The 25,296-nt window shown below is 31.5% G+C and overlaps 2 protein-coding genes across 2 annotated transcripts in view; one reads left to right on the top strand and one right to left on the bottom strand.

Moving 5' to 3' along the window:
- Window positions 1-25,296, top strand: part of LOC125811266 (PHD finger protein ALFIN-LIKE 4-like) — a 141,897-nt gene that overhangs the window by 103,460 nt on the left and 13,141 nt on the right. The window lies entirely within an intron of this gene.
- On the bottom strand, window positions 386-9,333 carry LOC125811259 (uncharacterized). The gene is made up of 7 exons (XM_049490761.1): window positions 9,270-9,333; window positions 9,051-9,194; window positions 8,696-8,753; window positions 8,586-8,631; window positions 8,231-8,529; window positions 8,063-8,129; window positions 386-736 (listed from the first exon to the last, which is right to left on the bottom strand). Exons 1-7 carry the CDS (start codon window positions 9,331-9,333, stop codon window positions 386-388), a joined length of 1,029 nt encoding a protein of 342 aa, XP_049346718.1.

Genomic DNA, 25,296 nt, shown 5'->3' with positions numbered 1-25,296 from the left:
ATAATTTTAATAGTATTTTGTAGTATTTCAATTGGATAACATTTCTTTAATTTTCCTCAAAATCATTTAAATTGTAGCTTATTTTATTCTAATTCCTTTCAATTTTAGCCAATTCAATCCAAATTTTATTTCAATAATAAACACCCTTTCATTTCAATTCTAGCCAATTTTATTGCAATTCTAGCCATTCCAACTCCTCAATTCAATCTGATTTTAATTTTCAGCTTTTAATCCTGACCGTCCATCGTTTAAGTTAAATTCTAGATCAAATCCTAGCCACTCATCTAAAATAATCTAATGGTCCAGATTTATTAAACCCTTCTTTCCTATTTCAACTAAAAGAACCAAAACCCTAAACTTTCTTCATTCCTTTCCTTTCAACAGATCAGCCGCCTTTCCCTTCAACTCCACCGACGATGGCAAGTCTCCGACGAGAACCAGAGGCCGATCTCCTCTCCTCTTCACCTTCTCCTCCTCTCCTGTCCGCCTTCTCTTCCTCTCTCTCCTCTTCTCCCTCGCCCCGTCTCTTTTTTTTCTCCGGGCAGCAGCAATCGGAGCAGTGCTCCGACCAGCGACAGCAACGCCTGGCGAGGTGCATGACAGCAGTAGCGACTGCTCCAAGCAGCCAGGCGAAGCCATCAACTCCACAGAACCAGCAGCCGACAGGGACCAGAGGTGGCAACACCTCCGCCTTTCTTTTCTCCTCCCCTTCGCCTCTTTCTCTCTGCTCCTCCGACTACGATATCAGCAACAACTCCGGCCCACAGTAGCATCGGAGGTCGAGTTCATTAAAGACAGATCCTTACAGATCTGTCCAAGTAAGTTTTAAGCTAATTTCTAAGCTTGTCATTTTTATTGTTTTTATCTTTGGCTATTGTGAGATGATTATTTTGAGAACCTGAGCTTGGCATGTTCGATTTGACCTTGATTTCCCTTCATTGTTCATTACTTCCCCGTTATCTCATTGATGTTTGATCTCGTATGCCCTCAAGAACTCATATTGTACACTTGTTTTACTCACCTTCGTCACTTTCATTTACTGTTCTGCAGATTGCAAACAAGCAAAATGTGTACTGTAGATATGTTATTTTGTTGTCCATGTTCATATTATTAGTCTTAATCGCCAAATTGGAATATATTTGATGCATTGTCTTAAACTTCAAACTAATTTTTATGACTAAATTCTAAGATGAAATTTTGGCTCTAACAGTATGCTTATGGTTGACTACCCTCTATCTCAAATTATTTCTAAATATCTCAAAACAACTTTAAAATCATGTAATGCACTGGCTGATTGATTATCACAAGTCCTCTCCCTTTAATTGATCTCAATTGTTGATATATTTTATCCCAATATTAGTCTTTTATGATGAATGACTTTACTGGCTTGCTTATGTATTTATGGTAATTGATTGATTTTCTCGTGCTAAGTTAATTTGGAATATGTCAATCATGATCTCTTTTCCTGTAGTGGTGTCCAATTTGTTTAGTATTTTCCTTGTCTTGATAATCAATTAAGTCAACTATTATATACTCCGTATCTTCATTAGTTTTCTTTCCTTGCTAAATTTCGGACAAATTCCTTGCTTATCTCTTTGATATAATGCCTTGATTGATTAATTGATTAGTGTTGTTAATTAATATCTTCTTACCTTATTTGAAAAGGTGAATATTTTCTTACTTGTTTATAATTGGTAAAAAATAAATAAATGTGATTTGGCTCTTCCTTTGAATAAAGAATAATAATATCATAATTGATTCCTAAAATTATTCTTTTCCTTTAGTGCTATGCCCTCTCACCTAGTATATAATCAAGGCCTATTTGTCATAGTTGAGGACGGTTGAACACACTCTCACATCCGAATTTACTCATATGCAAAAAATACTAAAATATATTGTTGTCCACTCCGAAAAAGAAGGGAATTAAGTTTTCCGATTTAAATTAAAGTTCCTCTTTGTGCTGTTGTTTTGCTGTGTTCGGGTCGAATAGTGGATTAAGCTTATCTTCATTGTTGATAATTAATTCTGCATAACTGGTTAGTGTTTGCCTTAGTTTAAATTTTGTTTTGCATTATGCATCTTGTTGTATGTTTGAATAAAGCAAAGGAAGCACCCATGTCCGTTTTATATCCCACCTCCTTTCATTGTGTGTTTTGATATGACTATGTGTTTGCTTCATGATTCTGTCTATATAATCGATCTTATATATACTATTTGCTTTTGTTATATCTATATGTATTTGTAGTATTCCTTTCTTTTGGTTTAGCAGGGTTGAACTAGAAGCTCAAGATATGAAAAGTCGTCATAATAGAGAAACAATATACAGGCTGATTTCATAATTTACTATTTTTTATTATTTTAATTTTTATCATCGTTCTGTAATAATTTATAAACTCTAACTCTCTCTATATATATAAAATAACTTGGGGATCGTCTAAGGGGGAAGGGGATATACGTGCTAACTGTTTTCTTTATATTTTTTAATTTTTTTTTAAAACGTGTGATTGTTATAAAAAATATGTTTATATTTGCTTAGCCATAAAAACTGGCTAAATGTGTTATAACAACCGACCTAAAATCAAGCCTTTGTGAAATTGTAATTTTTGTTTTGTGCTTAATCTGAAATAAGTCAATCTGTAAAAAAAAAAAATTAAGATTTTGCCTCCATGCTAAAATCAGGAAATGTGCTTACGGGATAATTTTCATGCTATTATGTGTAGAGATCTATGCCTATAATTTGTTATATTTTTAGCATGCTCTACTAATCATTTTAGTAGTTTTATGTATGTTTGTTAGTGTTAAATAATCAGACAATAATAACTTTTGTATGTTAAATTTAGATTCTAATATTCTCGGTGTTAATAAATTTGTTAGATGTTAATAATTCCTTATGTGTTAATAACTTTTAGCATGTTTCATCACTTAGAAACCACGCCTATAGGATTCAATAATTAAGTTTGATGTATTAATTAATCTGATAATAATTTCAGTGTTTTGATAATCTTGTCATATAATAGAATTCATGCCTATAGGATTCCAATTAATATAATTTGAACCTGGGTTAGAAATCATAGAAGTCATATTCACAGGCGTTATCAAATAATTTCCAACATGTAAAAAAAAACTGAAATAATCTTTTATGCATTTTTCTGCCACTATTCCATGACATCTTACTTAAAGAGAAAATTAATCAATTATTTCTGCATGAATCTGCTATTTTAAAATACTGCCCTAATTCAAATATGCTTAAAATAAATATTCTGCATTAATAATTAATTGTTGCATCTACTAAGCTGGCTGCTTTTTTAAAAATAATTTCGGCATCAATATTGAATCTGCTACTGTTTTCTGCATTTACTACGCGTTTGTCCCGATTAAAATCAGCTACTGATTAAATTTCCGTATCTATTAAACTTATTGCTACTTAAAATAAATCTCGCATAATAGTCTAATTTGCTACCGCATAAATAATCTATTTTCTGCATAATCTGCTATTTTTAAATTTGTTGTCCTAATTAATTCTGCCCGAAATATTTTAGTTTTTGCATTATGAGTAATTGTTTCGCCACCTTTAATCAACTAATAAATAATTCATGCATGCTTTATTAATAAAAAGTAAACAAAATATGCATTATGTCATAATTACTTGCCCTTTCATTAATTAATTGTTATATTGTTGTATTGCTCGCCGCCCGTTTATATGTATTGCTATGCTTGTTTGCATACACTTAACATGCGACATTTTCACCCCTTTTGTGTTTGTTAGCATGTTAATTAAAATCTAGAGGCCAATATGACACCTTATGTGATAAATGTTTGTCCAAATTGTTTGACTTGGTGTCTAGGTGAGTCTGCTATATTTTATCTTTGTCTAAACTCTTCCTAACAGTAGTCCAATGCCTCTTGGACCTTAAGCGGGGACGATAGACACCTTTGTAGAGATGAAAGCATGCGGTGGTGGGGTAGGGGTAGTTTAGGCCCTATGGAGATGATGACATTGACTCAGGCTTAAAGCGACAAACCTTGATTTTGTCAGTCCTTACATGGAAGCCTATCAAATAATAAAGTCGAGTGTTGATCCTAAAGTCCTTCAGAGTCTCCCTTTCCTTTGTCCCTTTATTTGTTTATTATTATATTTGTTTGGGGTAGCTTAAATAATGATATAAAAATTTGTTTATTCTATTTGATTGTGCAATTTCTGTCTCCTCGCTCCTCTTTTATTAATTATTTAAATATTTATTTTCCGTTTATTACATCACCTAGTCTTGCATGCTTAATTAATAAAATAGATAATTTAATTAATCATAATTAAATTATCTATTTAGGTCGTGCACCAAAACCCGTTTTGCGAAAGATAGGGCGCGATATTGCCTAAAAGAAAAATCCAGCCAAATGAAATAAATGCTCCCTTTGATCAAAATGCTTTGAGCCTAAATTAGAAAATTTATTTCTAAACCCCTAACTCACCTTCCCATAATCTACTATGTTGGCCCCGGTCCCTCTTTGGACATGTGCACCTTGACTTAGGCCAAAAGACTGAGTTGAGGGTGGCTAATGTAAAAGTAACCTCAATCTTGGCCCTGATCCGACATCAGGTATTGTGCACCTCAACCAATGGAAAATCCATAAGTTGAGGGTGGCTATGAAAGAGAAAACCAAAAGAAAAATGGGTATGAAAAGAGTTTGATGTTGAAAAAGAGAAAAAAGAAAGGCAAGGATGTGGCTTGTTGAAAGCTAAAGAAAAGAATAAAACGCAAGAAAAAGATGAAAGTGAAAAATAAAGAGCTACAAAGTCTAAAGTCACATCCATGGTTGAAGAGAATCAAGGGAAAAAAGATAAAACTGTAGGATGTCAAGAATATGGCAAAAAAAAGGTAGAAAGCCTAATGTAATGTCAAGGAGGGTAGAAAGTCACTAAAACGTACCCAAATGTACCACATCTGACCCTGAGCCTATGTTACAAGCCAAGAAAGTCCTATAGTGGTCCTAGAACCTAGTTTGGAGAGTCTAAGCACTGAAAATAGGGGTAAGCCTATGGTATTGAGCACTAACTGTACTTGAAGTTACTTCTGAGTTTGAGTGTTGAATAAATCCTTGTACTCAAAATCAAATTTATTGTGTGAAAAAGGGATTTCGTTTTAAGTAAGGGCACTAGTTACATTGTCGGAAAGTTGGTACCTTGGTGATAGTAAAACAATGTATGTTGTGTGTCGGTTGGTCAGTCTTTGTCATGTTTGGATCCTTACAAGTTAGCTTGTTGAGTCTGAGAGAAAAGATTTGCAGTCGAGAAGAGAGTCGGGGTAGAGAGCCATGTGATTGCTTGTGCTTGAAATGTTTGCTTCTATACAAAGTGTCGTTTAGAGTTTTAGTGTGTCACTTGAGGACAAACAACGAATTTAAGTTGAGGGTGTTGATATACCATGAGTTTACGATATTTTTAATACATTTCACTTAAGAGTTGTGTGTGTCTAGGGCCATTTTGTATTGGTTTTTATGTATTTTTCTCATATTTGCAAGAAATATGTTCAGACATGGAAATTGAGAGACGCAGCTGAAGGATGTGCAGAAAAGGGGATCTACGGAGGTGATCCACGGACCGTAGGTCCATTCACACTCCGTAGATGGGTGTCGTAGATGGGCAGGCAAGGCTTGAAGGAAAATTAGGGAATTCTTGACCAAGTGTGGAACCACGGTTGCAATCAACGGACCATAGATTAGTCTACGGACCGTACTGTTGATTCATCAAATGATTCAAAGAGGGGTTCCAGTACCTGATTCTGAAGATTCTAAGTATGGAGCTACGGAGGAGGATCCATGGATGGTAGATCAATCCATGGTCCGTAGGTCAGTATCGTCGATTGAAACCGCGTCCTGAAACATTTTTTTCTTTTTAGGACTTAATTTTCTATATATAGGGCATGTAAACCTCGATTTTGGAGGTTAGACTTTATTACTTTTGTCCTAGTTTTTTTGGCTTTGGAGATTAAATTGCAACTTTAGCAATTCTTAATTTCCTAAGCTTGTTTTGAAGATTTTGGTTTGGAAATTCAAGTTGAAATTCTGCGTTTATCATTCTCACTACGTAAGTTCATGATTTCTTCTTCTAAAAATATGAATTGTGTTCTTACTAATATGGGTAACTAAATCCACAACTAGGATTGTGGGAACAATGAGCGATTAACGAAGTATAAATAGTAACTAAGTAATTCCCGAATAGTGTTTTGCATGCATTGATAATTCTTTCGTCTAGAAGTCTTTTTAACGGTGCACAATGTTAGAACTCGCCTTGTTGCTATTTGTCGGACCAAGGAGGTAGTTAATAAGAAAACAATTATCAACATATATTTGGTGTGATAATATCTAATAGAATTAATGTCGATGAAAACTAAGCCATACATCGATGTGACGTCTAATATGAGGTAATGGTAAATTCAAATAGCACATTGTTTTTCCACACACCATTATCTGGCATAACTTGATTCGTAAGAAACAACTTATTTTGAGATAAGTTATTTTGTGATTTTATTTTAAGTATATATGAGATAAGTTTATCTTAAAATTAGGATTAATTATTCTTTATTCCTTGTACCAAACGAGTCTTAAGAATATAAATATTTTCTTGGTGTATTTTTACTTGTCCAGTATTGACGTGGTACACTCTTTTAAAAGGAGTCCGGAGCAGAAAGGGTAAGAAAATTTTCTGAAAATTCCAAAAGGGCAACTTTCTAACTATTTTTTTGACATCGTCTAAATTAGGTTAGTCGTTGCAAGATGCGAAATTCCATGCGCCTTGCAAGGGACATTCGTCGTGAGCCTCGTAAGGCTCAGCCGCGCCTTACAAGGCGCATGATTGTCAGTGCCTTGCGGTTTTTTTTTAAAATTTTAGCATAAGTTTATTCCACATTTGTTTGAAAAAAATACATGATAACTTATTTAAGGATGGGATTATTTTGTCTCTTCTCTGCTTCAGTCTGTATTTTCAATTTCATTACCTTCTTCCTTAGCTTCCTCCTTTTTTGAGTCCTTTTATCCGAGTCCGGAGTCAAAAAGGCAAAAAATATTGTCAAAAATTTAAAAAGAGCACATCAAATTTTTTTATAACCAAAAGACCAAAATCTCTCCTGGCGAAGTGATTTTCTTCTGACAAATATTGACGTTGTTACTCCTTAAAAAATAAAAATCGCTACCCTAGCAGCGATTTAGTCCAATTTTTTATTTCTTTTTTTCATTAACATCGCTGCCACAACAACGTTTTTCTCGAAATTTTTTTTTTGAAAAAAAGAACAAAAATCGCTGCTATACCAGCGTTTGTATATAAAAAAATAATAATAATTTTAAAATTAAAATTAGCAGTGCCTTTCTTTAAGAATTTTTGTTTTAAAAAAAATTAAAAATCGCTACCCCGACATCGATTTTATTTTTAGAAAAATTAGCGATTTTCTTAAAAACCTTTTTTTTTCTTTAAAAATGTAGATGGAAAACAATGTTCCAAAGGTTTTTTAAAAAAAGAAACCAGCGATTTTTTTTTAAAAAAAAATCTTTAAAAAATGGAGATGGAAAACAATGTTCCAAAGGTTTTGAAAGAATTTTAAAAAAAAAAAAAAATCGCTTTGGCAACGATTTTAATTTGAAATTTTTTTTGATAAAAACGTTGTTATAGCAGCGATTTTAGTTTTTTTTTTGAGAAAAACGTTGTAGTGGCAGCGATTTTTATTTTTTTTAATGAAGTAACGGTGTCAATATTTGTCAGAAGGAAATCGCTTCGATAGAAGCAATTTTGCCCTTTGGGTTAAAAAAAAATTGATTTACCCTTTTGGAATTTTTGGCAATTTTTTTTGCCCTTTTAGCTTTGGACTCTCTTTTACCCCATATAATAAATTGAATATAAAATGTATTACAATTGTTATGTTTATTTTTTCTCCTATTCACGATTTTAAAAATGTATTATATCTGAATTTCAAATATTCAAATACTATTTAAATTAATTTATGTATTACTGACTGCCAAAGTAAGAGATAAATGTGAGAGAAATTTTCTTTAAAAAAGTGTGAAAGAGAGTTACTCTCATAATTTTGCAAGTCGCCTTGAAAGGCTCTTTACACTCTAAGTCATCGTCACAACGATCAATGCTACACAGATCAATCATAACAATTTGAGAGAGAAGTCTCAATAACAAACATGAAAATTAGGTATGTTTGTAACAAAGTAAAAGTCAAGTGAAAACACCAACCAGAATTCACCAGGAGCAGTCGTGATATCATATGGCTTAGCATAAAAACGTCCAAGTGCAATAACTATGTCTCCGAAAATATGATCAAATGATTTTGAATGTGGACGAAATTGAAATGACTTCTCCTCAGTACTCCGGAGCTGACTCGGATCAATCATGATAGAATCACTTAAATGAGCAAGGGATGCAATTGAAAGTGGTGTGTTTGATTGAATCTTTATGGCAACAACATTGTAGTGGAGGTCATATGACTCAATTTGACCATCAAATGATCTTTCATCAAATAGGTGCACGATAACCTAAATAAATAGTTATAATTATCAAATAATCTAACAAGAATTTGGCTAGAAATGACATAAAGAGGATCACCAATAATCAAGAGATTAACAAATACTAATTTGGTTAAAGAAATTATTAGATAAATTTGAGAATGGGATGAAAAGAAATCACCAACTGCTATAGAATTAACTATCCACACTTTCTATAATAGTCCCAGAACATTGAAATATCTTCTTTTCTCCTGCAATGAACATAAAAATAACAACAATAGACAAAAATATTGAAATATTGACATATCTCATTTTCTCCTGCAATAAACATAAAAATAACAACGATAGGTAAAAACATTGAAATATATATCTCCTTTTCCCCTGCAATGAACATAAAAATAACAACAATAGGTAAAATGCTAACAAAAGTTAGAACTAAAAACAAATAGAAGTGAAAAAAATTAAATCTCCAAAAGCAATAAAGAAACAAATATAGAAGGGAGCAAGCAACAAATATGAGAAGAAATAAAACTATCAAGAATAAATATCCAAGTATGATTTAAGATTGACGACAAATGTGAAAACTTTTAAAGTTGTCCTCTTTGTGTAAACATCTAAATGATTATTTCGAGGATTCATATAAAACTCTTGTTCTGTTGGACTCAACTTTATTGATTCTCTTACAACATCAGAACCTGCGTATATAATTTACAACAAACAACATATGGAAATTAATGAATTTTGATATCAAAAAGTTAGAAGAAACTCACTGTACTGAGCCTCCTCCTTTGGCTCCCTCTTCCACCACTTCCTTTTGAAACTATCATAATTCATAATTTACCTACAAAATAAGTCATTTTACTCCGACATAACCATTTCAATGATTAAAATCAAATAAATATTAATATGCGATCAAATTAGCATTTAACGATTTCAACACTTGTGAATATTCAACTTAAATTGTACCAAAGTCGTCTCTCATACCACCACATCAATAACACTGTGGGGTCCATCCCCATTATTGACTTCAACAATTGTTGCATACAATTGTCAATGGTTGGCAAAGTTGGCAAATTTGCAGTCGTATCAAATATTGTGAAACACAACAATTAAAATAATTTGGTGGCACAACTTTGATATATTGTGGATGATGTTGAAATTTGTAGTTACAAATTTCTTCTATAAAAGGAGCTCATTAGCTCCTTTGTAAAATACACCAAGTTAGAGGGAAAAAATATTGAGAGCAAAGTGAGGTATTCCATAGATTATATAAGAAAAATAGTTTGTGAATAAAAATAGAGTGTGAGAGGTATTTTAGTAAGGTGGAAATCAAAAGAGTGTTATTCCTATTGAGTGTGTAGTAGTCACTTGAGTATTATATTCGTGATTACACAGTGTAAAATTCATTACTATAGTGATATAAGTTACTCCTCTTGCCCGTGGTTTTTCCCATATTTAAAAGGGTTTTCACGTAAAATTCTTTGTGTCATTATTTTCCCATTTTATTTTTATTATTTTGACCATATATATTTTTGTGTTAGTCCGCATTTTCCCAACAAACTGGTATCAGAGCCAAGGTTTTATCTGAGTATGCTATGTGGTTGCAACACAGTCTGAACTTCCACATTAAAAAAGATTTACTTTGATTTGTAATAACTATTTTTTTGAGGGAAAACGACGAAAGCCAACACAAGTAGAATGGTTACTTTGAATGGTGTTAATTATGTCAATTGGAAGGGAAAAATTGAAGATCTGTTTTATGTCAGAATTTTTACAAACCAATTTTTACCACTGTAAAGCCTGATAATAAAATAGATGAAGAGTGAAATCCATTGCATAAGCAGGTTTGTGGATTCATTAGGCAATGAGTTGGTGATAATGTGTTGAACCATATTTCTGGGGAGACACATGCTCGAACCTTATGGGAGCATCTTGAAAGTTTGTATGCTCACAAAATTGGCAACAATAAAATGCTCTTAATAAAGGAGATGTTGAGTTTAAAGTATTATGATAGTTCTCCGATGACAGACCATCTGAATAATTTTCAGGGGATCATGAACCAATTATTTGCTATGGACATTAAATTTGATGAAGAAATTCAAGGCTTGCTTCTACTTGGTTCCCTTCCAGACTCTTGGGAAATATTTAGAACTTCATTGTCAAATTCAGCTTCGGATGGTGTGATCTCTATGGATTCTGCCAAGAGTAGTGTCTTGAACGAAGAGATGAGAAGAAAAATTCAAGGTTTTTCTTCGTCGGATGTCCTGATAACTGCCTCCAGGGGAGAAACAAAACTCATGGTTCTTAGAATAGAGAACAAAATAGCAGCAAATCCAGAGGCAGACTTAAGGATATTGAGTGCTCTCATTGTGGCATGAAAGAGCACACAAAGAAGTTTTGCAAGAAGTTGAAGAGGGAGAACAAAAATAAAAAGGAAACTAAAGAAGATGGCAATGAAAAATTCCTAGCCACCATCACTACCGAAGATCTTGTTACCGTCCTTGATGCGGATATGATAAATATTGCTTGTGATGAGTCAAACTGAGTTTTGGACACTGGTGTCGCATCTCACGTGACAACAAGGAAGGATTTTTTTCTCTTCCTATACTCTTTGTGATTTTGGAAATTTGAGTATGGGTAATGAGATTGTTTCTAAGGTGGTTGGTATTGGTACAATTTGTTTGGAAACTAGTGTTGGAACTAAACTAGTTTTGAACAATGTGAAACATGCACCTGATGTTCGTTTGCACCTAATTTATGTTGGTGTTTTGGATGATGAAGAATATGTTAGTACCAACGGTGATGGAAAATAGAAACTCATTAAGGGTTTCTTGGTTGTGGCTCGTGGTAACAAACGTCGTGGTCTATACTGGACTACGACTTCTACTTGTATTGATATGGTGAATGCGGTTGAGAACGATGGCTTTTCAATGTTATGGCACAAGAGGCTTAGCCACATCACCGAAAAAAGACTTAATGTTCTAGCCAAGAAGAAATTATTGTCAAATTTCAAAAGTGCTAAATTAGAAAAGTGTGAGCACCAATTCAAGAAAGACAAAGTTGCTTGAATTGGTGCACTCTGATTTATGTGGTCCAATGAAGACAAGGACATTGGGTGATGCACTCTACTTTGTCACTTTTATTGACAACTGCTCGAGAAAACTTTGGATCTATGTCTTGAAGACTATAGACCAAGTGTTAGGTGTATTCAAGCAGTTTCAGGCTTCAATTGAAAAAGAAACTGGAAAGAAACTGAAATGTATTCGTACTGAAAATGGTGGAGAATACTGTGGACCATTTGACGAATACTGCAAGCATCAAGGTATTAGACACGAGAAGACTCCTCCTAAGACTCCTCAGCTTAATGGTTTGATTGAGAGGATGAACAGGACCTTGATGGAAAGAGTTAGATGTTTGCTTTCTGAAGCAAAGTTGACGAACTCATTTTGAGGTGAGGTTTTATTGACTGTTGCACATGTTATTAATCTATCTCCTTCTGTTGCTTTGCAAAGTGATGTGCCAAATAGTGTTTGGTATGAAACGATGTTCCTATGACCATTTAAAAATATTTGGTTGCAAAGATTTTGTACATGTGCCGAAAGATGGGAGGTCAAAGTTAGATGCCAAGACAAGGCAATGCATCTTCATTGGATATGGCCTTGATGAATTTTGTTACAGGCTATATGATCCAATTGAGAAGGAAACTCGTGAGAAGCCGTGATATTATTTTCATGGAGAATCAAACAATTAAAGATATTGACAAAGCAGAGAAGATAGAATCTTCAAGTTTTGATGGCATAGATCATCTAGATGAAGTTCCTCACACAAGTATGCATGTTGTTGTTGGGCTTATGATCATGGTGACGCCCATAATCATGTAACGAATCAACATGTTGATGTTGATAATAACAATGATATTGTTATTGATGATCCTCATGCTCATGAAGTTGTGGACGAATCAAATATTTTGCTTAGGAGGTCCACAAGACAACGAGCTCTTTCCTCCCATTATTCACCCAATGAGTATGTGTTACTCACTGACGGGGGAGAACCTGAATGTTATGAGGAGACCATGGAAGATGAGCACAAAGATCAATGGATTGAAGTCATTCAAGATAAGATGAAGTCTCTGCATGAGAAATACACTTATTAGTTGGTAAAATTGCCCAAAGGCATGACAGCTTTGAAGAACAAGTGAGTGTTCAAAGCTAAAAGTTGAAAAGCACAACTTGAAGCCCAGGTACAAAGCTAAATTGGTTGTTAAGGGATTTGATCAAATGAAGGGTATAGACTTTGACGAAATATTTTCTCATGTTATGAAAATGTCCTCGATTCGTACAGTTCTAGGTTTAGTTATTAATCTTAATTTAGAGATTGATCAGATGGATGTGAAGAGGACTTTCCTTCACGGTGATTAGAAGAAGAGATTTATATAGAACAACCTGAGGGCTTCAAAGTAGATGGAAAAGAAAATTTTGTGTGCAAACTCGGAAATAGTCTCTATGGACTAAAGCAAGCTCCTAGACAGTGGTACAAAAAGTTTGAATCTGTTATGGGGGAGCAAGGCTATAACAAGACTTCATCAGATCATTGTGTATTTGTACAAAAGTTTTCTGACAATGATTATATCATCATTTTGCTGTATGTGGATGATATGTTGATTGTGGGAAAAAATACTTCCAAGATTGACGAGTTGAAGAAAGAGTTGTGTAAGTCTTTAGTTATGAAAGACTTGGGTCATTCCAAGAAAATTTTGGGCACGAGAATTACTCGTCTCAAAGATGAAAAGAAGATTTACTTGTCACAGAAAAAGTACATTGAACGTGTACTAGAGCGCTTCAATATGAAGAATGTTAAGCCTATTAGTACACATCTTGCTGGTCATATGAAGTTGAGCAAAAATATGTGTCCTACAGCTAGGGAGGAAAAAGAGAGCATGTCCAAAGTTCCATATTCCTCCGTCGTCGAAAGACTAATGTATGCAATGGTATGTACTAGGCCTGATATTGCTCACGCAATTGGTGTTGTCAGCAGATTTCTCGACAATTCGAGAAAAGAGCATTGGGAAGCTGTGAAGTGGATACTCAGGCATCTTAGAGGAAGCTCAGATGAATGCTTGTGTTTTGGAGCATCAGATCCAATCTTGAAGGGCTATACAAATGTTGATATGACATGTGACCTTGATAACAGGAAATCCACTACTGCATATTTGTTTACTTTTCCAGGAAGAGTTATATCATGGCAGTCAAAGTTGCAGAAGTGTGTTGCACTATCTATAACTGAAGCTGAGTATATTGCGGCTACTGAAGCCGGCAAGGAGATGATATGACTCAAGAGATTTCTTCAAGAGCTTGGTTTACATCAGATGGAGTATATTGTCTATTGTGACAGCCAGAGTACAATAGACTTGAGCAAGAACTCCATGTACCATGCAAGAACAAAACACATCAACGTCAAATATCATTGGATTCGTGAGAAAGTGGAGAGTGAATCATTTCACGTCAAAAAGATCCACACAAGTGAAAATCCTGCAGATATGCTGACCAAGACGATACCGAAAGACAAGTTCGAGTTATGCAAAGAACTTGTGGGTATGAGCTCTCTTTAAAGAAGATGAAGATACCTCCTTCCAGTGAATGAGACTGGAGGGGAGATTTGTGGGGTCCAACCCCATTATTGACTTCAACAATTGATGCATGCAATTGTCAATGGTTGGCAAGGTTGGCAAATTTGCAGTGGCAGCAAATGTTGAGAAACACAACAATTAAAAATATTCGATGGCACAACTTTGACATATTGTGGATGATGTTGAAATTTACCGTTGCAAATTTCTTCTATAAAAGGAGCTCATTAGCTCATTTGTAAAATACATCAAGTTAGAGACAAAAAATATTTTAGAGTAAAGTGAGGTATTCCAAAGACTATATAAGAAAAATAGTATGTAAAGAAAAATAGAGTGTGAGCAATATTTTAGTAAGGTGAAAATCAAAAGAGTGTTATTCCTTTTGAGTGTGTAGTAGTCACTTTGAGTATTGTATTCGTGACTACACAGTGTAAAATTCCTTACTATAGTGATATCAGTTGCTCCTCTTGGCCCGTGGATTTTTCCTTATTTAAAGGGTTTCCACGTAAAATTCTTGGAGTCATTATTTTCCCATTTTATTTCCATTATTTTGACCATATATATTTTTGTGTTAGTTCGCGTTTTCCCAACAAAAACATACCACAAAAGAGCATAAACAAAAGTCAGATACTTAAACCAGGTTTGAAAGCATAAGGAAGAATACAGACATACAACAAAAACGCATTTGAATGAAAAATCACGAAGGAACAATAGAACAAAAAAAGAAAAAGAAATTCAACAACAAATAACATAAAGCAGACAAAAGAAGCCTTCCATGTTGCTCTATATATATCCTACATTCCATGTTTCCCAATTGAAACTATGTTATTATGTCCCAACTAATACCTATGTTGCTAGTCTTCATAAGTGTAATCATAAGATTATATTAAATTTTTAAAATAAAAATTAATTATCTAAAATTAAAAATCTATGTTAGACAAATAAGGGCCTTTATAAATGATTTATATTAAATATTTAAGATATATATTATCTTTTAAGAATATGTTAATCAACAAACATATGTTCTTAACTAATATTAATAATTGATTTATATTTTTCAAATTAGTATAGTTTAATTGAATTAATAATAAAAAGTAGAAGTACAAAATTTATGAACATCATAAAATACATGTTTGACAAAAAGATTAATATTATAAATATGATGTCATAAATTATGAAAATATTTGATAAAAAGATCATGTATCAAGTCTAACTAAAAAATAAATGGGTTGCAATGTGAAATATCATGTCAACACTACTTAAACAAATGAAACCAAAAATATAACATAAGTTTTATATTCAAAATTAAAAAATTAATATAATACTCTTATGCCAAATTTCAACAAACCGTACATAAATATGATTTAAAAGTAAAGAAAAATGTAAATCTATAACCTTATTCAGCAATGAACTCTACTTTAATTTAAAAACTAGAATACTAACAAAATTATGCTAATGAAAAAATAAGCATAAAATAAATAATACGAAAAATCACATGGACTCACAAGAAGCAAAGGTCGAGAATGAGAAGGAAATGAAATATAAATAATATAAAATAAAAAATATATTTTTAGAAAATTTTAAAATAATAAAATAAATTTAAAAAAAAGACAAAAAAAATAATTAAAAAGTAATCAGCTTGTAATTACACCATGTTATTACCAGCAATTCACAACCCCTCCTTGAGAATTGGAAACTGTAATTACCTCATGTCAATTACACTCAATTACCTAGAGACCCAGTAATTACATGGTCAACCAAACATGTCACACAATGTAATTACACCGAATTACACCAAATTCAATTACTAGGGTGACTTTTCAAACAGGCCCTAAGGAAAAATTGTTTAAATACTTAATGTCATAATCTCTAAAATTCCTTATCATTTAAATTTTCTTACAAAAATCTTTTTTTCATTCTCTCTCTCCTAATCTCATAGACATCCCTTATCATTACTTATCATTTGATATATAAGTAATAATTATGACAAATTTCATTATATTGTAGTACCCAATACATATATCCGTTGTTATTTGTCTAAAAAGCTATGTATTTGGAAATTAATATATCTGATAATAGACTAGAGACCAATGTATCTGACAACAGAGGAATGTATCCGACACAATAAAATCTTAAGTATTGCATCGTTTGCAATGTATTCAACAATAGAGGAATTTATCCATGAAAATCAATGTATCCAATAACAGAGTAAAGATCTCAATATCCGACAATGGAGGAATGTATATGATGCAACAAAAGCTTAAGTAATGTATCGTTTGAAATGTATCCAATAACAGAGGAATGTATCTGTGAGCAAGACCAATGTATCCGACAACAGAGAAATGTATACACAAGCGATGAAATATAAGAGACTTTTGTATTTGAAGAAACTTACGAGATATGATATTATTTGCCCAAAATGTATGATATTTCTCTAAATTACACTTAAATTAATGCTTGTCCGGGATCACAATACATATTAAAGAGAATATTTATAAAAAATATTTTTCTAAAGAAAAAATACACATCAATGTCCTATTCGCTCGTCTTCTCCCTTCTTTTACTTCCTAAAGCCCTTAAACCCTTTGAACAAATATGGCATAATGTCAAATATTAGTAAAAAAAATGATTTTCTCTTTTGAAATAGCAGAAGCAGTTCAAGGAGAGACCGCTTAACACTATTAGAAATTTAGACTTTAACTACTCAACTTTACCTTTGAATATGATAATAATTTTTCTTTTTTTTTTCAGAATTATTCTTTTCTTTAGTGTCTTAAACGTACTAATCTAAATTCTTTTAATACTACAAGATTTGAAAGACAGTGTCCAATGCTAGTGTTGATACCACACTAGTTGTGCTTGAGATGCTGAGATTATTCAATGGTTGAAAGTCAGTTGTATGGGTTGTTAGAATTAGATATCTTGCTAACCGAATATTTGGAAATATTTGGAATTGCTTTATGTATGAATAGTGATGGATTGTTACTAACTACGACTCATCTATCTTACAAATAATTTCTATTAAATTGATGTCAGGAGGTTAGATCTAATTATTTTTCAGTTGGTTAATATAGTTTATGAAAAGTTGGCTTAGATCAATCGTTGATATAATCACTTAGACGAGTGATGTAATTGGAAGTGGTATGTTTGATTGAATCTTTATAGTGGTAACATTATAGTGAGAGTCACATGACTCAACTTGACCATCAAATGGTCTTTCATCAAATAGGTGCACGATTACCTAAATAATGATAAAATTTTAGTAAGAAATGACACAGATAGGATCACCAATAATCAAGAGATTAACAAATATTAATTTGGTTAAAGAAATTATTAGAGAAGTTTGAAAACAAAATAATAATAATAATAATAATAATAATAAAACACTAATTTTGATATTATTCGATATAAAAATTTTACTTGTGAAACATGGTATGTTTGACTATTTTATCATGTATGGTTGGTCAAAAAATATCTTTCTGTGGTAAATAAGTTTTTAAAAATACGAAAAATGACTCATCTAATAAAGATAGAGTAAACAAATGTATTGTTCTCCAAAGTCGAAACCATTCCAATCACCACAATCCACCCTCATCCCAAGAACCACCACATTGGACACAATTTCTTTAAAAAAACTTCTATTCCAATCACGCACCTCCAATTTTATTTATTTTTTAAATAAATTGGCCTTTCTTGCCCCACCAACCTACCACCCCTACTCTCGACCACTTGCCCCTAACTCAATGCACCCACTATTCCCCTAAAATATTGATTTTTTTTCTTACCCCACCCCTACTCCTCGACCACCACCACGACCCTGACTCCTTATCCTTTCAAATTTTTTCTTACATGAACTGATCCCTTACTCCTCCAATTTTTTTCTTACCCAAATAGATCCCAAATTTTTTCTTACCCAAATCGATCCCCCACTACATCATACGGGACATTTTGTTAATGCAGGTCAAAGATATGAATTATTATGAATATATTGAACTTAACAATGGTGATTCACTGTTAGTGGGTCAAACTTTATTGCATATAGGAATCTAAAATTTTTGTGGGATTGTTTTTGGTGGGTAAAATTGTCTTTGAATATAAATGCAAGGTCGAAATACCTACTTTTAATATGACTTGCAGAAATTATAGACCTATCTCCTTAGAGATTACACCTGAATATCAAATTATGAGCATATTTGAAATGAAAAATATATTTGTTAACTCTTGATCTTCCCCTTATGAAAAGAATCTTCATACTTTTGTTTCGATATTACAAAAGTATGACGTTATTTGTGGAGAAGGTTGTTCATGTGGCCCTCTTTTCAATGTCAGATGAAAAGTTATAGGAATGGTTGCAATATTTGCATATGGATATGAATCGCCATCGATGTTACAATATTGAGAGAAACATTAAGTTTGTTCAAAGAAGAACACCTAGGTAATGAAAGTTATATTTAATCCTAAAATTCAGGTTCAATATTGTCGTTATTCTAAATTATTTGTATAAGTAACTTATTTTGTTTAACATACTAATTTAATGTGGGCCAGTGTTTCCAAGAAATTCAAGGCACATAAGGCTGATCGAAAAGGAAAGATAAATTATGTCTTTCAAGAATATTCATTTTTTGGCATCTTCCTCATTAGATTTCTCTTAATTACTACTTTTTTGTATTTTTAATAGTGCAATTTACATAATTCAAGACCTTTTGGCCATACTCCTTTATCTGGTTGGACTATATTATTTTAACTCTTTGTCTTTATAATGTATGATTATCGAATTCTATATTTGCGTCTTTCCTCTCCAAGTTTTAGTTGTTGGATTGGTTATCTGTCGAGACCATCTTCAAAATTGGTTATTAGTTTATATCATGATCAGGCATACCTATGTGTTAAGCTATTAGTTACTTAGGTCTCTTAACTTGTGTGCAATATAGTATTTCTTTAATTGTTGTGAAATGATCATTTGTTGGTAAACTTGTATGAAATGAAGTTTGAAGACTTAGATATAACAGTTACTAACAAGATTTGCTAGAAGATGATTAGTTATTTATGTCGATAGTTACACTTCTGATTTTACTTGTATTGGCTACTTGTTGAACTGTTGATCCTAAAAGACAATAGGATATTTGCTACAATTGCATTTAGTGATAAATTTATTGTTGTTTCAACGAATATGGAACTTAACAAGCATGAACTAAAGACATGCTACAATCTGCAACCCAAACTTGAACCTAAATCAGACCATATTTCATATTAAACGACACAAGAACTGATTTAAAATCAAACCATATAATAAAAGAGCAATGATTTGAAAACAAGTCGTTATATTTAGTATCCTACACAATCAGAATCTCAAACGAATTAAGCTAGTAATCATATACAGTTATCATAAATCATACCTAAACGTGTTGGCGGAAGATCATACCCTTATCGGAGTAGCTACGAGCTTAACAAAGAGGGAGCTTTCACACCATAAAGGAGCTTCAACAAACCTCCGATGAATAGTGAACAAGAGAAAAAAAACTGAATACCTCTGTAGTTTAAAGGTTTAAGAACGATTTTTCCTTAATTTTTTTAACCTCTGTAGATTTACAGCTTCTCTTTCACGTAAGGAAATAGTAACGTATAAGTGTTGGGGTCAGTTCGTGTACGTATGTGTATTGTATGTAAAATATATGTACTATGTATTGTGAATGAGAAAGTTGGGTTGGGCTGAAATTGGTGTTCTGCTGTTCTTTAAGAGGTATTTGGGGTGAAAAAATTGGTTGAAAATTGGGTGTGTGGTTAGAATTGAATTTAAGATTTGGCCAATTAAATTTCAGTTATAGCCATTTGGAGTTTAAAACGTAGCCAAAGTAAGTTAATTGGTGAACCGGCTAAAAATTAAATAAGACAAATTAATATTTATTTATTAATTAACAAGTTTCTTAATCTTAAGAAAATAAAATAATTAACTTAATTATAAGACAATCAACCAAAAAGATAATCTATTAATTATATTAAACTAATTAACAAAATATTTAGTTAAACATAAAATATTTTGAGATGATTTTTGAATATTTATAAATAGTATAAATCATATTAATATATTATAAATATAGAAATATATACATTATTTGAAAATGACAAAATTACTTTTAACGAAATGATAATATTTTGAATTTTTTAAAAGCTAATTATTTCAAAAATAAAAATAAAATGCAAGGTGAAAATCGATTCAGATTGGGAATGCCCCAACTGCAAGGAGAAGATGAAAGAAATGGGAGATGTCCCACAACATTGTGACATATGTGAGAAGAAAAAGATAAACAATACAAGTCATTTTTTTGATAAAATTAAGCAATACAAGTTACATTTAAACCCTAAACCCTAGCTAAATGTTTTAATTTGACAGAATAACAAAGCAAAGGTAGATGAGGCAGATGCCCGAGCTAAGAAGAACAAAAGATCATCTAAGAAGTGAGAAACGATCAAGAAAAGGCAAGGGAGAAAGGCTACGACTATTACAAAAAGCAATGAAACAATATGGTTCCTAGTATGAAGACTTTCCAGACATATCAAATTAATTGAAATTATAAAAGCTCAATAATTAATTTATACCGTGAAAAATCATAATCGAGTGTTACAACCACATCGATAAATCATACTACACAAAATAACATAAATTGAAGTCAAATACCAAACATCAGGATAAAAGAAAACACAACAGGTCAAAACACATGAGGAATAATAGAAACAAATAGCTTAACAACATCGATCATGAATAGTCAAACCTAAAGAGAACACCAACAATGAAGAAAGAAACCAATAAAATATCAAAGCATGATCCTACAAAATTATCCCTATCGCCCTATATATGTTGCACTTCATCCTATCTTCCAGGTTTCCCAATTGAAATCATGTCTGTTTATTGATATTGTTAATCCTCATTGTGTAGAGCTAGAAGAGTCAGTGAGTAGGCGCATGATTAAACAAAAACAACAAGTTTGTGCCTAGGGCATGTCCACCCTTAGGATACTGGGTTCACTTTCAAAGCAAAACATAAATTTGTATGTAAAAGATTATTAAATTGTAACAAATAATATATATGAACTCGTAAATTTAAGAACATAATGAATTCAATGCTAAGAATCTTAAAAATTAAACATGTAGAATTTAAATCATAAATTTGTCTCTAATTGTACCTCATATTTCGGTCCCGTGGAAACAAATTATGGAACTTATACTTGAGAGAGTTATGCAGCTAGGAAGGGAATTTGGATTTGAATAGAAGAGGAAAATAACTTTGTAGCTTAAGGAGGATGTATGTTGAGCTTCAAGAGTGGTACTAAGCCGTTAGGTCTTAGGAGTTGGTTAAATTAATTGAAGTTGGTTTAGTTACACTTTATCCCTTTAGGGGTTATTTGGTATGATGCATTATTATTCGCATTATCTTTGTGTGTCAATAATATTTAGTTTGGTATACGTATTCAACCGATGTATAACTAATACTACTTGGTATTATGTGATATATATAATAAGTCACAATGCAACTATCATTGTAACTATCTTGTTAGCTTTCAACCAAAAGCTAACAAGACTTTTAGTTAATTGTAACTATCTTGTTAGCTTTCAACCAAAAGCTAACAAGATTTTTAGTTACATATTTATTATTTAGTTAAATAATAAATATGTCATTGTATGAGCTATTTATTACTCATTCCTTTTGAATTTGTTAATCTGATTTTGATCTGACACATAGTTTACGAAAGTAAATTAGATTTTGAGAAAAAACATTAAGTTACTTGAAGTTGTCCCAGATTTTCAAAAAGACACATTAACTTTGCGTGCGTCCTATTACCCCACGAAACATTCAAAATCACAATAAATACACATATTTTACACAATATTTCCACTTTGGACAAAAATATCCTTCGAATGTGCAATTTCTTAAAAATAAAAAGTCAGACCCATTATTGATGTATTAAAGGATGCTTTGGTAATTTCGTATGATGAATTCGTTTTGTTTGTTTCTTTTAAATTTCTTTTACTACACTAAATAATTGTATAAAATATTATGAATCACGATAATTAATTACTTAAATATTTAAAAGATATAAAAATATATAAAAGATCTGATTGACTCTTCAAATTTTACCAGTGACACATAAATTGGGACAAATGAAATAATATATATTATTTGAAAATTTCTTAGAAAGTACTATAAATTACAGTAATTAACAACTAGAAATATTTCAAAGACAATTTTTTTTTATTGAATCTCAAATTTTTTTTAGTACTACATAAATTGAGAAAGAAGAAATGACCTCTATTATTTGAAAATGACGTAAAAGTATTACAAATCATACAATAAGAATTAACAATTTAAAATTTTAAAAGACTTTAATGTTTTATACTTATTCTATTTCCACTTTTGACAAAAATATCCTCCCAATATGCATATTTTTTTAAACAAAAAGTGGGACCCATTATTGTTGTATTCAAGGATGCTTTGGTAATTTTCCTATGATGAATTCGTTTTGTTTGTTGTTTAATTTTTTTTAAATAATTGTATAAAATATTATAAATCACAATAATTATTTACTTAAATATTCAAAATATATAAAAATATGTAAAAGTTCTGATTAACTCTTCAAATTTTATCTGTGACACATAAATTGGACAAATGAAATAATATATATTATTTGAAAATTACTTAGAAAGTACAATAATTTACAGTAATTAACAATAGAATATTTTTAAAGACAAAAAATATTGATTGAATCTCTAAATTTTATTAGTACCACATAAATTGAGAAAGAAGAAATAACCTTTATTATTTCAAAATTGCGTAAAAGATATTACAAATCATACAACAATAATTAGCAATTTAGAATGTTAAAAGACATAAAAAATTTTTTTACCATAGTTAACAATAATTAAAAATTTAAACTATTTTAAATTAATATTAAAGTTTGATTAACTCTTTAATTTTGTCTTTGTCACATAAATTGAAACAAAAAATGATACATATTGGACCCGTGCTAGCACGGGCTCTGATGTCTAGTATAACTAGTACATGATAAATCACTGTCCGGAGCCAAAAAGCCAAGAAAATTAAACAAAAATACCAAAAGAGCAACAAATTGAATTGAGAACCAAAAATGCAACATTTAGACAGTTTAACAAATATCGTCTAAATTAGGAAAAAAGGAGTAAGACGCGAAATTTGATGCGCCTTATAAAGCGCATGGCTGTGCAGCCTTACAAGGCGCATGTCCCCTGCACCTCTTTCCTTTCTTTTTTTTGGTTTTGTGTTTAGTTTATGTTTTATTTCTTTGGTATTTTAGTTAGTTTTTTTTTCTTTTAATTTTTGTTTTTATTTTGAAGTTGTTCCTTTATTTTGCATGTGATTTTTATATTCGTTTTAGCAAATTATTCCTTTCGATTTTTTAAGTAAGATTTTCTTAATTCAAGTTTGATAAATATCATTTTATATTTGCTAAAAAAAATATGAAAATCATATGCAAAATAAATAGGATCAACTTCAAAATAAAAAACAAAAAATTAAAAGGAAAAACAAAAAAGCATAGTTTATAGTAAGATTTTAAAATAAATAGCAAATTATTGCCTTTTAAATATTTTTTTAGAAAATTATTCATTCCGATTTTTTAGATAAGATTTTAGTAATTCAAGTTTGAAAAATATCATTTTATAATTGATAAAAAAATATAAAATCACATGCAAAATAAATAAGAGCAAATTCAAAAAAAATAAAAAATTTAAAGGAAAAACAAGAAAAAAGAAAGGGAAAAACTAACTAAAAACAAAAAATAAAAACAAAACAAAAATAAAACATAAACTAAAAACAAAACAAAAAAAAAAAGGAAAAGGCGCAAGGGCCTAGCGCCTTGTAAGGCAGCGCAGCCCTGCACCTTACAAGGCACATCAAATCTCGCGCCTTGCTCTTTTTTCCTAATTTAAACGGTGTTTGTTAGATCGTTTAAATATTATCCTTTTGGTTCTCAATTCAATTTTATTGTCCTTTTGATATTCTTGCCCTTTTGACCCCGAACTCTTTTTAAAAGTGATGAATAAAATGATAATATGAGTATATCGCTCTTTGAAATAGTAAAAGGGGACATTTATTTTTAGTAAGCAAACAAACGACGTATGAGAAAAAAATAGACCATAGTAATAAAAGAGATTTTTTTCTCTTTTCTTTTGATACTATGATAACAATCATATATGATTACCATAACAAGTAAAATTAAATACACCTAAAGTAAACCTAATTCCATAACAATCTGGGTGTTGGGACAAATTGGCCTCTAGCAAAGCAAAAACACTAGACTAGTTAGGACTCAATTTAGACTAGGGATGGGCGTTCAGTTCTTCGATTCGGTTTTATCAAACTTCAGTTCGGTTCTTCGGTTTTTGGTTTTAGAAAAGTGTGCATCGTATTTGTTCGATTCGGTTTTTTCTACTTCGGTTTGATTTAGTTCGGTGTGAATGAAAAATAAAATAAGGATAAAGTATAAGATACTTAGAAATTTAAAATTATGTTAAGGAATGATGCGTATCATCGTGGAACACTTATTGTGCTAACTAAAAGACTATATTTGTCTTTATCAAGAACATTGTGCCTCCAACTATTTCTCGAGAAAAATAAGTACGAAGACGGTTCCTTTACATAATGTACATTGGTAGAAATATGTTTGAGTTTCTATTGGAAATTATATTTGAAGTTAACTATTGAATTGTACATTTGTTGTTATATTGATTTGTTCATGAATGATTTAATTGTTAGTTGAATTTTTAATTTTTAGTTAAGAGAATGCCCATATATATATTTATTTAATTTTTAATTTTAAAAAATAAAAGTTCGATTCTTCGGTGCACCGAAGTTTTGAGACCCTTACACCGAACACCGAACCGAAGAACCGAACTTTCGAAAAAATAATACCGATACCGAACCGAAAAACTGAAAAACCGAATTAGGTCGATTCGATTCGATTTTTGATTTTCCGATATTTATGCCCATCCCTAGTTTAGACAAAAACTCTCCACATTTTATGAACTCTTTAAAAATACAAGTATTTCCAATCTTTCCGTCCCCTATACATAAATTCCCTTTAAAAGTTTTTAATTTTAATCTCTTCGTGTAAATATATGTGTTTGTAGCTTCTTGGTCAAGC

This window comes from Solanum verrucosum, unplaced genomic scaffold (genome assembly GCF_900185275.1).
Source record: "Solanum verrucosum unplaced genomic scaffold, falcon-dt-bn FXZP01000524.1, whole genome shotgun sequence".
In the NCBI taxonomy this organism is placed as follows: domain Eukaryota; kingdom Viridiplantae; phylum Streptophyta; class Magnoliopsida; order Solanales; family Solanaceae; genus Solanum; species Solanum verrucosum.
This window is presented reverse-complemented; position numbering and strand designations above follow the sequence as displayed.

Excerpts from the sequence above, each read along its gene's own strand:
- LOC125811259 (XM_049490761.1), bottom strand. The coding sequence starts at position 9,333 with ATGAATTATGATAGTTTCAAAAGGAAGTGGTGGAAGAGGGAGCCAAAG. Across the intron at positions 8,632-8,695 it reads ATAGAAAGTGTGGATAGTTA|CAAATTAGTATTTGTTAATC; the intron begins ATTCTATAGCAG and ends AATTTCTTTAAC. Across the intron at positions 8,130-8,230 it reads ACTGCTCCTGGTGAATTCTG|CATTGATCGTTGTGACGATG; the intron begins GTTGGTGTTTTC and ends TGATCTGTGTAG.